The sequence below is a fragment of the Myotis brandtii genome, unplaced genomic scaffold (genome assembly GCF_000412655.1).
Source record: "Myotis brandtii unplaced genomic scaffold, ASM41265v1 scaffold225, whole genome shotgun sequence".
Taxonomy (NCBI): Eukaryota; Metazoa; Chordata; class Mammalia; order Chiroptera; family Vespertilionidae; genus Myotis; species Myotis brandtii.
The window spans coordinates 1,801,048-1,816,497 of NW_005358435.1; the positions used below are offsets into that span (position 1 = coordinate 1,801,048).

Consider the following 15,450-nt stretch of genomic DNA (forward strand, 5'->3'; position numbering starts at 1 on the left):
GGGGGGTGGGGGAGGAGGGGGGAGGGGCTCTGCAGACCGGGCCTGTGGTGCCGGAACAAGCTTCCTCTCCTCCATACGAGGTCTGCAGGTCTGCGTATACTTTTGTTCTGAAATGGGCCCGTTCTTCACATCTGATGGGCAGCAGAAGGCAGGAGGAGTCCTGTGATTGTAAAATATCTGGGGCTTTGGAGGAGGTCCACAAAGCAGCGCCTCTGTGGCTAGATTTACATAAGGGATCTGAATCAAAGTTAATGTATTTCACAGGGTCAGCAGCATGAAAATGAAGTCAGCAAGCAATCCCTACTGCTACCCTCCGTGGGAACCTTGCTGTCTGTGTTTTTAAAAAGTGATTTTAAAAGGAGGGATGATAAGGGCATCTCGTAAGAAAAATGAATGAGGCCCTGGCCGGGTAGCTCAGCTGGTTAGAGCGTTGTCCTGATACTCTGAGGTTTTGGGTTTGATCCCGGGTCAGGGCACACACAAGAAGCAACCAGTGAATGCATCAATAAGTGGAACAGCAAACCCTTGTCTCCCGCTCTTTTCTCTGTACCTCTCTCTCTCTAAAAAAATCAATAAATTAAAAAAAATTATATTTAAAAGAAAAAAGAAACATGGATGAAGGTTCTTGCCTTTGTGGATTCAAGAGGAAAACTGGATGGAAATAGGTCCATGCTGTAGACGACACACACCAGTCTCCCCCAGAGTTTGTGAGTTGGGGTGCCTGGCTCAGGAAGATCAGACAGGTTTACATTTCCTTTTTATTAGCTGGTACTTATACTGTGAATGCTTCATAATGTTTCTTTATAAAAATTTAGGACATTACAGACATCCTGCAGTACCTCCCACTCCATCCTTGTCCCTCTTAGCAGAGGAATCTAACCAATAGTTAAGGAAATGGGAAAGCCTTTCTTTAAAAAAAAAAAGTTTTTATTGATTTTTTGGAGAGAGAGGAAGGGAGAGGGGGAGAGAGAAACATCAATCGGTTGCCTCCCATATATCCCCCGACTGAGGGTTGAACTTGTAGCCTGGGTATGTGCCCTGACCAGGAATTGAACCAGCAACTTTTCAGTGCATGGGATGATGCCCAACCAGCTGAGCCACACCGGCCAGGGCAGAAAGTCTTTCCCAGTGTATGGAATCTTTGTTATTTCTGTGAACAGTGTTCTATTTTATGTTCTGAAAGATTGATTTTCCCGCTGACCCCGTCCATGCAAGCAGCAGGTATCTCACTCTTTTTAGCTCCTGCTGGTGGTCCATCTCCTTGGCTCCGCCCACCGGAGTTTCTCTAGATGCAGAACAATGTGGCTGTTAAGATCTCAAGCCAGATTTCCTGTGTTCAACATTTCTGCTTATCTATAATAATACAAGGGTAATATGCTAATTAGACCGGATGTCTTCCGGACATCCTTCCTGACAAAGCTGGGGCCAGAGGGAAGCCAGCTGGGTCCCAGGTTCCTGCCAGCGGCTGGAGGAGGGAAGCCCGGGTCCCTGGTGCTGGAGAGAAGCTGGTGCCGGCAGCCAGAGGAAGGAAGGCCTACTCTTGCACGAATTTTCGTGCATCGGGCCTCTAGTATATCTATATATATAAAAGCCTAAGCAACCATTACGACTGGATGACCAGCCGGTAGCTATGATGTGCTCTGACCACCAGGGGGCAGACGCTCAATGCAGGAGCTACCCCCTGGTAGTCAGTGCACTCCCATAGCCAACCTCCTGTGGCTGGCCAACCTCCCGCAATCCCTCCCCCCATCCGGCCTGCCCTATGGGGACTGGGCGAGACAGCTCAATTGGCCCCGATCGCCGGCCAAACCAAGGGACCCCACCCATGCATGAATTCATGCCCCGAGCCTCTAGTGTGTGTGTGTGTGTGTGTGTGTGTGTGTAGTATATAAAATTCCTAAGAGTTTTATTATTCAACCTCTTTGTGCCTCAGTTTCCTGATCTGTAGCACAGTGATCTCGTATGGTGAATCTGTACATAGGGTGGTTGTGAGGGTGGAATGCACTAATGGGAGGAAAGCACTTCAAGGGAGCCCAGCACATGGCGAGCGAGATTCAGATGTTAGTGGTCACCCTCCTTCAGCCATTGTCTGTGGATGGACAGTGTGGGTGTTTCGACATATCTTACTCTCAGAAACCCTGAGACTAGGAGGTGGTGAATAGGGCTGTCCTTGTGCCTGCGTGTTGACGAGTGTTCCTCCAGGGTGTGTGTGTAGGAGACCCTGGGAGAAGCGGGTTTGCTGGGCATGCGCATTTGGGACCCTTAGCAGGTCCTGCCCTGCTGCCCTCTGGCCTTTTCTGTCCCTGGCCCCAGGAGAGGAAGGTGGGTTCCAGCAGGGCTCACTCTGTCCTCTCTCTCTGCAGGGCTTCGTGTTGGCCGTCACCATCATCCGAGAGGCGGTGGAGGAAATCCGATGCTACCTGCGGGACAAGGAAGTCAACTCCCAGGTCTACAGCCGGCTCACAGTGAGAGGTCAGCCGGGGCTCCGCTGGGGCCGCCTCCTGCCGCCCGGCCTGGGCTGCAGGGCTGCAGCTCAATCATCGGTCGCTGACAGTCAGGGAGCAGAGTTCAAGGCCTGGGGCTGGCGGGGGTGTGGGCGCCGCGTGGCAGGACAGCCACTCAGTTGCTGGTACCAGGGAGGCCAGCGTGTCCCCCGGGGCTCGGGGAGATGTGGGCTGCATCCCCAGGTGGCCAGGCTCTCTTAGTGGTGGTCCTGTGGCCTAACTTGCACATCCTCAACCTGGAATTGAATTCTGTGCATTTGGCATCCTCGGCCCGCTAGTTCCTTACCCTTATGGCGTCTGGCTGCAGAGGGGAGCTGGGAACTTTGCCCTACATCCGTTTCCAAAGGAGCCACAGCTTTAAAAGCCACTCTTTCAACACCACAAAACCAATGTTACAACTGTGCGGCATTGGTTTCTGTTAATCTATTTATTTGTATACTTTTACATTGACTGTTTGTGGACATACAAGATGAGCCACATTTGTTTTTTTTTAAAAAGGCACCGGAGTTACGTAAATACTGCATCTGTGAAGACTTCTTTACTGGCATCTCCTCAGTCCTTAGAACTGAAGGGGGAAGAGCCTGTAGTCTGACCCAGAGAGAACGGGAGCTAGCCTTCAGTCGTTAGCCCCGGGCCAGACACCAGCGTGTTAAATGGTGGGATTTAAAACCCACCCCAAACCCCACAAAACTACCTGCCAAGGTTGACTTCCGCTTCCCACTCCCAGTCCTAGAGTAGATTTCCTGTGAGGCTGTGTTCAGAAAGGAGAGAAAGTTCCTGTCTGCAGTCCCCGAAGATGACTGATCCCATTCAGGGATTAATACTGTTTTAGGAGAGGCTTGAGGCAGTGGGAGTTGTGCCTGCCTGCAGGAAAGGGGGGATTCTGAAAGAGACAAGACAGGTGCTGGAGGAGCTGGTCCCCGGGCCTGGCGTGAACTGCTGTTGTTCAGCGCTTTAGTCTTCCCGGGTTTTCAGTAGAATTTTCCTTTTGGGAAAAATGTCAGAGGAATATATTTTGGCCTTCTCCCCACACCCCCCCCCTCCAAAAAAAAACATTGAAATTTTGACAGAATTCCTTGAGGGCATGGAAGTGTTTTTGTTTTAGTGCATTGAATAGATTTTCATAGTTGGTGGTCTTAAAAATTTGCAAGTCTCTGGGAGAAGGGGGACTTTAGAGCGGGTATAGAAATACGTGTTTTGTTATTGCTAAACCACTGCATTTAGGACATTTTGCAAACTAAAGAATAAAAACCCTGTATAATCTTTGCAAAGGCAGGTGGCTTGGGGGTTCCACGTGGGTAATCAGAAGACCCCTCTGGGGAGGCGTTTTGTGTGGTTTGTGTATATGAAACCCTCCCTTAATAACATATTCTGACGATGACATTTGCAATGCTTGGCAACCGACAAAAGCCCCGGCGGAGCGGGCGCTAGGTCTGTTTAGAGGAGGGGCTTTGGGAGGCCTTCCATTCATCTGTCCAGCGCCCGCCCGCCAGCCCTTCGGTTCTTTTCATATTGCAATTGCTTTTCCTGGCGTGGTTTTCATGCCCTCCCCTGCAGGCCCCTCTCAGCTGCTGCTACCATCCCCTCCGTCCTTGCAAAGGCCCTAAAGAGAATTGGCAGATGGCTCCAGCAGTAAAAACTTGTCTTCCTTTGTTGGCCTCCTTTTGGGACCCACGGTTCCCATTGTGAGGCCCAGGAGCCGAGCTCTGAATATTAACCCAGGCCCTCGCCCTGCGGTTTGAAAGCCCCAAAACGGGCGACCAAAAAACTGTCAGCTAGGGACGTGATGGAGGTGAGTTTAGTTATTTGATCCACTTTGAGGGGGAAGGGCCAGAGAGAAAAGCCCAAGCAGAAGGCTTCAGAGGGAGGAAGAGAAAGAAGCCTTTTTTGACCTTACCGCACTATTTAATAACTCAATAATATTTTCTTGAGTGAGACATTTCACCAAGAATTCAATGAAGCTCAAAAGCGAGATGAAGCAAATAGGGACTTGTATGTCCACGCAGGACTGTTTTCTTTTTTTGATCACAGGACATCTTAAAATGGACTTTTCAGCACTACTTCTGGAGTTCAGAAATGCTTAGAAACCAGAATATCAAGTCCGCGACTGCTAGATGGTAGGCCATGAGCTTTCCCTGCGTTCAACATCATTTCCTGGCTAAGAAAGCAGTGCTTGGACTAAATAAGATAGTTAAACATTTGGGGGTAATAATCTCTAACTAGCAAAACGCTGCAGGCGTCCTGCAGAGAACTCTTGCAAGCCTGTCACCCCCGTTCCTCAGTGGTCAGCGTGTTGCTAGTCTCTCTCTGTCTTGTCCACTAGAGATTAAGGTGAGGATATCATTCCTTTTGCCCCTAAACACTTCAGTGTTTAATTCCTAAGAGGACAGTTCTCTTACATAACACAGTGCAATGAGCCAAATCAGGAAATTTAACATTGAGGCATTACTATTAATCAGATCTAGAATCCTTTCTCAAAATTGGCCATTTGTCCCTGAAATGTCCTTTAGTAGCATTTTTAAAAAAATTGATTTTAGAGAGGAAGAGAGAGAGAGAGAGAGAGAGAGAGAGAGAGAGAGAGAAAGAAAGAAAGAGAAAGAGAGAGAAACATCGATTTGTTGTTTATACACTCATTTTTTTTCTTGGTCCAGGAACCAATCCAGGGTTGCCAGAGAGAGGAGAGAGAGAAGAAAAAGAAAGAGAGAAAAACATCGATTTGTTGTTTATACATTCATTGGTTGATTCTTGTATGTGCCCTGACTGGGGATCAAACCCGTAACCTTGGCATATTGGGGTGACACTAATCAGCTGAGCTACCCGGCCAGGGCTGCAGCATTTTTTTCTTGGTCCAGGAACCAATCCAGGGTTGCCAGTTGCGTTTACCTGCCCTCTCTCTCTCCTTCACCCCTTCAACCTGGCATAGCTCTATGACGTTGGCGTTTTTGAGAAGGACAGGCCAGTTTTAGGCCAGTTACTTCGCAGCTTGTCCCTCAACTTGTGTCTGCCTGATGTCTCAAAGTTAGATTCACAGCGTGCATTTTGGCAGGAATTAATATAGTTTTAAGAATGTCAGTGGCACAGACTCTAAGTCAGGATGTTGCCAAAGTTTTAGAGGCATTATGTTAATCAAACTGAAAAATTTTAAAACTTTGAGGAAAACGAATTCTATTTTGAACAGCTGAACTAAAAGCCCTGGTAATAATAAGGAGTTCTCCATCAGAGGGAAGTTACTTTTTTTTTCTTTTAAATTTTTTATGGATTTCAGAGAGGAAGGGAGGGGGAGAGAGCTTGAAAACTTTGAGGAAAAAGAATTCTATTTTGAACAGCTGAACTAAAAGCCCTGATAATAATGAGGAGTTCTCCATCAGAGGGAAGTTACTTCTTAAAAAAAAAATAATTTTTTTTTATTGATTTCAGAGAGGAATGGAAGGATAGAGAGAGAGATAGAAACATCAATGATGAGAGAGGAGTGCTCTATCCACTGAGCCAAACCAGCAAGTGTGGAAGTTTCTTTTTTTTTAATAGCTGCTTCCAACACTTTATTTTTTTCCAGACTATATATGGCTAATATGCAAAGTGCCATGTGCCCTTCACCAGAATTGAACCTGGGACCCTTCAGTCCGTAGGTCAACGCTTTATCCACTGAGCCAAACCAGAAAGGGTGGAAGTTACTTTTTTTTTTAATAGCTGCTTCCAACACTATTTTTTTCCAGACTATATATGGCTAATATGCAAAGTGTCCCCATGGGAGTTTGACTGGGAGACCGGGAGTTCTGTCGCTTGTTATGACGTATGCTGACCACCAGGGGGTGGCGCAGAGCAAAGGAAGGCCCCGGCTGGCAGCTGGAAGGCCCTGATCAGCCCTGATCGCAGCCAGGCCTAGAGAGGGAGTTCTGTCGCTCGTTATGACATATGCTGACCACCAGGGGGTGGCACAGAGCGAAGGAAGGCCCTGGCTGGCAGCTGGAAGGCCCTGATTGGCCCTCATGGCAGCCAGGTCTAGGGACCCTACCTGTGCATGAATTTCGTGCCCTGGGCCTCTAGTATATGTCTAGATCCTCTTATTTCATTCAGTGTGTATCTAAAACATCAGACCAATTGGATTCATTTTTAATGTAATTGTCATGGTCTAATGAGTATTTGAAGTCTTTTATTAATATAATTAGCCATATAAAAGGGAGTGACCTTTTATTCATTCTTTTAAGAATATTTGAGACTCCATTTTGTCCAAAATCTACAATAGGTTTCTGTTTTATTATGAAAATTGGAGAGCTTTTATTAGTTGCTGCAGTGGTTTGGATTGTTTATTCACTTATGAATTCCATTACTTTTTTTGGGAAAAAATAGTGAGATTTGATGGAATTTTCTCTCTCCTGTGTAAAGTATCTCTAAAGATTAACTATTGGGATTTTAATTTATGTTCCTTAACTTTAATATACGATAATCTACAATAGATTTCTGTTTTACAAAGATAAACATAGGGGCTGGGCTTAGGGAATTCATGGTCCAGTGAGGTATCCAGGCATGTAAGTAGATAATTTTAAGAAGCTAACTAAAAAGAACTTATATGCTTATATGCATTGCCCATGAATACAGACAGTAGGGTGGTGAAGGCCAGGGGCTGGGTGGATACCAGGTGGTGGGTGGGGGGCAAGGAGGCAAAAAAGGAAGAGACATTTGTAATACCCTCAACAATAAAGATATAAAATAAAATAAAAAAGCTAACTAATAATTATGCTTTATGGGCATGGATGTGGGGCCCTTATGAGGAAGGTCCCCTTCTTGACCACTGCACTCCTGGTTCTGAGCTTGTACTGGATTCAGAACTCGGGGTCTACCTCCTCCCTGCTGTGTGGGCAGATCCCTTAACCTGCCAGTAATTGGAGGTGATAGTAGTACCTCCTGCCTAAGAGTTGCTTAAATGTAACTCCTACATGGGAAGAACGTAGGACTGTGCCTGCGATTGGATGTGTGCTCAAGAAAGGCAGTGCTGGTGGTATTGCAGCAAGGGCTCATTAAGTGTTGGTGGATGAATCAATGGAGGCATTAGCCAAGGGTGATGGAGGTTGTGGGAGTCCGTCAGAGAGGAGTTGATGATGTCTTCCAAAAGAGATAACCTTCATCCTGAGTCTCACAGGATGGGAGAGAGCAGGACTGGCTACATTAAAAAATGAACCTGTGATGAGGCCCTTGTTCAAAAATTATTAAGATTTTCAAAATGGTGACAGTAGATCACTAAACCAAGTAAGGGGCCCTTAGGATCAGTCCTGGGATCACATGCCCATGACGTTGCCCTGAGAAGAGCTCCCCAAAGGCCCCGTCATGATTGCTAGGAGTGCGGCGGAGAGAGCCCTAGGGCCTGGCTCCATCTTGCTCTTCCCCATGCGGCTGCCTCCCCGAGCCTCTCCCTCCTGGGAGGACAGAAGAAAAGACCACATAGGCCCGTGAGGACCGAGACTGGGAAAGTGGGAAGTTGACTCTGTGATCCAGGAATCTGTACAAGGCCTGCTACAGGGCGACGGGGACAGTGGAGCTGTTGGGAAAATGCTGTCCACGTTGGAAAGCAGGAGGACAGGAAAACGAGGAAAGGTGACTTACCGTAGCCAGCAGCTGCGGGAGGTCAGGCCTGTCATTTTTAAACGGCCCCGTGGAGGGAGCTTTTCCGGGGAACTGGGGCGCAGAGAGGGAAAGCACCCTGTCTGAGTGGTGCGGCTAGCTAGGGACTGGAACCCCGGCCTGTCTGAATGTCAGCCCTTCGTCTGTAAGTCCAGGCACCTACCGTGTGCCAGGAGCTAGTGCAGCACTTTGCCGTAGACGATCTCAGTGATCGCCAGAGTGTTCCTCCTAAATACAAATGCTGCAGGACTTCTAAGATTTAAGTCATTTTAAAACACATTTGCATTTTTTAAGTTGATTTGAGAGAGAAACAGACATTGATTATTTGTTGTTCCATTTATTTATGCATTTGTTGGTTGATTTTTTTAAAAAAAATATTTTTATTGATTTCAGAGAGGAAGGGAGAGGGATAGAGAGATAGAAACATCAATAATGAGAATCATTGATCAGCTGCCTCCTGCACCGAGTCCACAACCCAGGCATGTGCCCTTGACCAGAATTGAACCTGGGACCCTTCAATCTGTAGTCTGACACTCTATCCACTGAGCCAAACCAGCTAGGGCTGTTGGTTGATTCTTGTATGTGCCCTGCCTGGGGATGGAACCCAAAACCTTGGGGTATCGGGATGACGCTTTAACCAACTGAGCCTCCCCAAAAGGGCCCATTTCTCAGTCCAAAGAAACTTCTCAATCCAGCTTTCTCATTCTAAGGTGGGCAGACTGTTGAAAGCCACGCCAGGATAATGCTCTCAGATAAAGGAAAGCCCCTCTTTCCTCCTGCCTGAAGTCCACATTTCCACGGGATCAGAGACTTAAGAGAGATTCCTAGACTTTTATGAGTTTTATGGCTCTAATGATGGAGCCGTCTCCCCAGAGTAACACCATTCAGCGACCCTGGAAACCCCAAAGGCCACGAGGAGGGAATCTTGAAGTTGGAACAGACTCAGCAACACTTAGTTGACTTGAAAGATTTGGGTGGGGTCAGGAAGAAAGAATGAGTCCATGAGTAATTTCTCATTATACTTATCTTCCCCAAACCAAAAGTTTAATTCTGGAGAGGGGTCCCTCCGCCTTGATTATCACAGGAGGCGGGGCAATGGGATTTGCATTTTCACAGGATGAATTCCAGGTCTTCATACCAGGAATGTTTTCCCAGACTGACTTGTGATCAGGGGCTAAAGGAAGCCAGCAGATAATTAGCCTTGAAAGAAACTGCAAACAGAGCACAATTAACACGATCGCTGATGTGTCTTTCCTGCTGGGGACATCTGGGCACCCCGGGAACCATAAGCCATAAACCAGAGGTCTACGCAAAAGGCAGGGCGTCTCTCCCATCTTGAGCTTTTTAGTCCATATGTGGTGTGAAAACCAGATCTCCCCTCTCCCCCAGTTCTTCCCAGATAGCTCTGCAGTTACAGAATAACCCCAAGGATCTCATCCCCACTTGAGAGTGATATCTTTTTTTTCAATTCAGTTCAAAATCCACATCGAACCATTACTTAGGATTGCAATTAATGCGAGCAACTGTTGAGGTCAAAGGTCATACGTGTGTTTCTTTTGGGGAATTATATTTTGCTGGAGTTCATCAGAAGGTCGGATAGTGTAGGGAAGATGCGTTTATTAATGGGGAGTAGTTTAGCTGCTAGTTAATTAACAAAACTCTGTATTCCTAAACAGAAGTACCATTTATGTTTTCAAAGTATAAGTTCTGTTGAGACACGGGAGAACACTAAAATATGCTTTCTACGTTTTTTAGAGAAGAGAACCACAGTGCTGCTCTTTTTTATATTATTGCAAAAAAAGTCCTTTCCTAAGGATTGCAAATACAGTTGGGTGAGCAAAGACCTCCTCTTAGAGCTCCTCTGGTTAAGATTCTCAGAGCATCTGCTTTTCCGAGTCTTATTTAGAGCAGATTTGGCCAAACACTTTCTCATTCTCTGACACTTGCAAGTTGTTATTTCAGAGCCCTAAGGTTCTTTTTTTTTCTTCCAAAGTACTCAATTTCACTTCATTACAAATATTGGTGAACTAATCTATTGTTTAATTAAAAAAAAAAACCTCACATGCAAATTGTACTGTTATCTTTCCCAGAAGGTATCCCCCCCACCCCCCCTACCCCCCACCGCTGGGGTGTTGGTCTATTTCATCATTATTGGGCACCAGAAGCAACGAGAACCATTTATATATTTATTTTAAAAGCCTCTGTTGGGTATAAACTTGTCACGTAGAAACTTCAGCCTTTCGTTTCTTAAGTTCCCACCATTTTAAACAAAAGCCCCAGGAAGTGGCCGTGGAATTTCCAATAATACTGTTTAACCCTTTGCCTATTTTCAAATCACAGTCTTTTTCTTAGGCTTTGGGGAGCACAGACGGCTGGATGAGAATGTGAAAATTTCAACTTTAAACCCTCCGTGTGCACGCTGCTGGGTCTGCAGAGGCGTTTTAGCGTCCACCCCAGGAAGTGTACACAAGCCGAAGAATTTACAACTCATCACTGTCACAGGCGGATTAGAGTGTGAGCTAAAGAGTAAAACATTAGCCAGGGTCAGCGCACGGGGATCGCGGTTTGAGATCTACAAAGCAATCTGTACCCTGCATGCGCCGTGAAAAATAGAGTATTCTAGTAGCTGGCGGGGCTTGGGGTCAAAAAAATAGGCCCACACATACTAGTGCCCAGAATTTATTTAAAAAAAAAATTTTTTTTTCCAGGCTGTTCTGCATTTTGACTGAATTGTCATTTGCTTGTTTCCACTCCAGGGAAACATCTGGTTTCTGCCCCCAGTGTAGACAAACTGCTCTTATTCCGAAGCTGTCACCCATGAAAAGCATGGTTTGGGCTCGATGGGTTTGCTTATGAAAGGCTCGGGGTCCATCTCTACAGAAATAAACAGCGGTCGGTCGGTAGTCATTGGAAGTTTGCTCCCTGTTAGAAACCCCGGCTCAGAGGCGGCTTGGGCGAAGTGGCGAAAGCTGAAAGGATTAAATTTACTTTATAGAAAGCGTTTAGTGGTGGCGGATGTGGCCGGTGGAGCATGTTCCACTTAACCTTTGTGGAAATCCCTCAGCCAGCTTCTGTCGAGGTTCTGCCAATGCATTAAAAACGCCCAGCGCCGAGGGGCCGGAGATGGGTGTTGGAGGGGCCACACGGAGATGGGTGTTGGAGAGAGCTCTGGGAGGAAGTCAGGGTCCCGAGGCTTCTGCTCTCAGAACCAGGCCAGGTTTCCCTGTGCACGTGGCAAAGGTGAGGTTACTGGGTGTTTTTATGTCTGTTCAGCACCAGCTACGTAATCCTTGGGGCCCAGTGCAAATGAAACCGTGGGAGGCCTTGTTCAGAAGTGATTAAGAATTGGAAAAAAAAAAAGGTTATTAGGAGTTGTAATATGTCAGCAATTGGTCATCCACCCAAGGTTTGGGGGGTGGGGGCTGTGGGCACACAGGTCGCACTTCTGTTTCAGGGATATCTGGGCAGGGGAGGGAAAGGGAAACTTGGGAGGTATGACTGCTAGCTTCTCCGGGGAGTGGGGGTGCGGGGAGGCGGGGGGGAGCCAGGGAAAATCACTGTGCTGTTTTTATTTCCCATGTTTCTGTGTTAGGAAGACAGGGAGCTTTGCCCAGGGGCATCTGCATTTCCTAGTTTCTGTGAGAACGATGGTAGAAAGCTCAGGACAGTGGTTACATTAAGATTGGAAATCGTGTTCTGGGTCCTTTCCACCACTGAAGAGCTTTCCGCCCTGAGTTAGTCCCAGCCACTGAGTGCTGGGCTCTTCACCGAACTCTGGGCCTCTCCCCTTCCCCCTCCTCCTCCCACCTCGCTAGGCCTTTCCCTCCACTCTGAGCCCCTGCACAGGGACATTTTACTCGGCTGAGCTGGGAAACCGTAGATGTTGGAGCATATGTACCAGTGCCTGCTTTCCCTCCTCGCCTCTTCCTGCTGCATTTTCTCCTTTTCATTCTTTTGGTTTTATTTGTTTCTCATTCAGACACACGCTAAACACTGGCCCCACATACAGGCCTGAACTGCCCATTTTCTGATCGGAGTGTGACAGCGAGGGGGAAGGAAGTCGCATTCATGGTCAGGAGCCGCGTGGGAGCTCAGCAGAGTGGGAGGGCTGAGGTCTTCCTTTGTTGAGGCTGCGAAGTCGAGGTTCACCCCCTCTCCACCCCCAAATACCAGCATGCTCCTGGGGCAACCTTGGTGAAGAAGCACAAGTGACCTCTTGACGGCGTGGCCCCCTGTGGCTCCTGTGTCCACTATGGCCCCCGTGGCCCTCCTCCTGAGAGGGAGTGGGCCCCCTGTGGCTCCTGTGTCCACTATGGCCCCCGTGGCCCTCCTCCTGAGAGGGAGTGGGCCCCCCGTGGCTCCTGTGTCCACTATGGCCCCCGTGGCCCTCCTCCTGAGAGGGAGTGGGCCCCCCGTGGCTCCTGTGTCCACTATGGCCCCCGTGGCCCTCCTCCTGAGAGGGAGCGGGCCGTTGGCTGCCCGTCCCCCAGGAGGAGGGCCCGTCCCCCAGGAGGGGTGCCCGTGTGCGGGTTGGCCTGCTGGGGTAGCACAGACTGCCCTGCAGCCCAGCGGATTAAAGGGGTTTTTGTTGAGGCAGAGCAGATGGACAGAGAGCGGCAGAGTTCACATTAACCCGTCATAAATCAGGACGCCCTGTAGGAAGGGAAAAATCTGGCAGGGGGTCAATGGGGAAAAAAGGGACATTTGTAATACTTTCAACAATAAAGGTAAAAAAAAAAAAGAAATCTGAGCCTGGTCACTTAGGCGTTTGAGCTAATTTAATTTATTATTTTTTCCTTATTAGAAAAGCACCTCGTGCTTATTTTTAAAAAACCGACGTGAAGAATTAAAAAAGTGTGTGTGCCAGACAGAAAGATAAACCCCACGTCCCCAGAAAGAATTGCTGTCACCCCTTTCAGTCGAATCCTTCTGGTTTTGCCCTGTCTCCTGCTAACACACACACACACACACACACACACACACACACACACACGCCATTATTATTTAATAAGAATAACGTACTCTTTCACCTACATGTTGGAAGAAGGTGGGAACCAGGCCTCGAAGACCAGAACACCCGCGTGATAGTTTGGGTCAGGCCACCAGCATCAATTTGAGTAATAAAACCAAAGACAGCGTGTAAATTTATGTTTGGGGAAGTTGGGGCAAGTCCAGGGAAGGAGAAGTGCATTGACGTTTCTGTGTACGGTGGTCCTGTCGCCCCCTAGTGGTTCGAGGAGAACTGTTCGGGCAGGAAAAGAATTCTGTGCATTGGACCCTCTCTGGGCCCATTTCTAATGGTCTGTTTGGATCAATGGCTGTTCTTTAGTCCCCCTGTCAATATATTTACCAAAGCCCACGACAGGATCAGTGCCTGAGCCTAGTAGGTCTCTGGCCCGTTGGGGCTCAGGTCATTGGACTGAATGTTAGCGCCGTGTTTTATGACAGTGGGACACTATTAAATGCTCACCTCGTGGGGTGAGAGACACATTCCTGGAGAGGCACTAAGGTGGGTTAGCCCATTACCATCTGCGTCGTGCTTTCTAGGAGTCATTAGTGTTCGTGGACAGTTCTTTTAGTGCCAGTTCTACTTAATATGACAAAACCTAGTTAAATATAAAAATTAGCGAAAACCCAACCCAGTGGAACCTATTACAGTTGTTTCAGTAGAAATAATTGGAATGCTTTAAAAAGTCTCCAAGGTGCTGACTTAGTAAAAAGACACCAGAGGTTAAATATGTGAAATATTGTGGAAAATTGTAAAAATCTAGAGTTGTGCACTCAGATTATTTCTGTTGGTGTCTTTAAGTTATTTTCAATGCTGAAGGAACAAAAGCTAGGAATCCTCATTGGTGTTGAATGAATGATGGAGTCATTATTACTCTTTCTTTCCTCTCTCTCGTGAGTTAAATGGGCTTGTTACAAGATGCCAATAACATAAAGATTTTATGGTGTTGCTCCCTCGTGTGAGAATTGGACCCGCCTGGACACAGGCCCTGACCAGCCAGTTCCACCTTCATCTCTCTGTTCCCTGCCTTCATGCCATGTTTTTGTACTTGCTAAAGGAGCACACATGTGTCCTACTCACGTGCTCTCTCACCTCTGTGCCTGCCTTCCTTCTACTGCGGGCAACCAGGATCCTTCGTCTGGTCAGTTCTGGCCTCACCTCTCCTGTGAAGCATTGGTCCACACCTCTCTGCCCCCCACCCCTCCACTCATTATTTGATTCTCGCCTCCACTTGAAAGTGAATTCCATGGATCCCCACCCTTAGACTGTCTGGCATACAGCAGGCGTCCAGTGCATGGTGCTGGAATGTTGATTGAATAGTCAGTGCCTTCTGTGTGCTGAGCACTGTTCTAGATCCTTCTTCAAAGGTGGACTTCCCCTCCTTCCTTGTCCCTCACTCAGCTCACTGACTCACTCCCATCATTTCACACACTATTTTGCACCAGCAGCATCTCTCTGGCTGTCTTTCCTACCAGCTCATGAGTTAGCAAACTACAGCTGGTGGGCAAAATCAGCCCCACTACCTTTTGTTTTATTACTAGAGGCCCGGTGCACAAAATTCATGCACTCCACGGGGGAGGGGGGTGGTGGGGGTCCCTCAGCCTGGCTTGCACCCTCTTGCAGTCTGGGAGCCCTTGGGGGATGTCCTAAGCCGCAGTTGGACATCCTTAGCGCTGCCACAGAGGTGCGAGAGGCTCCTGCCACTGCTGCTGTGCTCACCAGCCATGAGCCTGGCTTTTGGCTGAGCAGTGCTCCCTCTGTGGGAGCGGACTGACCAACAGAGGGCAGCTCCTGCATTGAGTGTCTGCCTCCTGGTGGTCAGTATGCGTCTTAGCGACTGGTTGTTTCACTGTTTGGTTGATTTGCATATTATATAGGATTTTTTTGGTATGGCTTGGGAGCTGAGGTTGGTTTTTCACTTTAAAATATGAAATACAGACCAAAGACTATTAGCCTTTGGCAGGGAGACCGTGGTTGGGAGAATTGCAAACATTGTCTCTTGGCCAGGACACACCACACTGTTTACTGTCTGGCCTAGGGGTCCTCAAACTTTTTAAACAGGGGGCCAGTTCACTGTCCCTCAGACCGTTGGAGGGCCGGACTATAGTTTAAAAAAAAACTATGAACAAATTCCTATGCACACTGCACATATCTTATTTTGAAGTAAAAAAACAAAATGGGAACAAATACAATATTTGTATTTGCATGTGGCCCGCGGGCCGTAGTTTGAGGACCCCTGGTCTGGCCCTTTATGGCACACGCTTGCTGACTCCTGCCTGAGGCACGGTTTTAGGATATGGGGACCCACTTTAGTCTCTGAAT

General features: G+C 47.7%; 1 protein-coding gene across 4 annotated transcripts in view; it reads left to right on the plus strand.

Moving 5' to 3' along the window:
- Positions 1–15,450, plus strand: part of ATP9A (ATPase, class II, type 9A) — a 143,607-nt gene that overhangs the window by 37,067 nt on the left and 91,090 nt on the right. For all 4 annotated transcript variants that reach the window (XM_014539669.1, XM_005866221.2, XM_014539668.1 and 1 more), the window contains exon 4: positions 2,364–2,472. In XM_014539669.1, the coding sequence (XP_014395155.1) occupies positions 2,364–2,472 (109 nt within the window). The remainder of the gene's footprint in view (positions 1–2,363; positions 2,473–15,450) is intronic.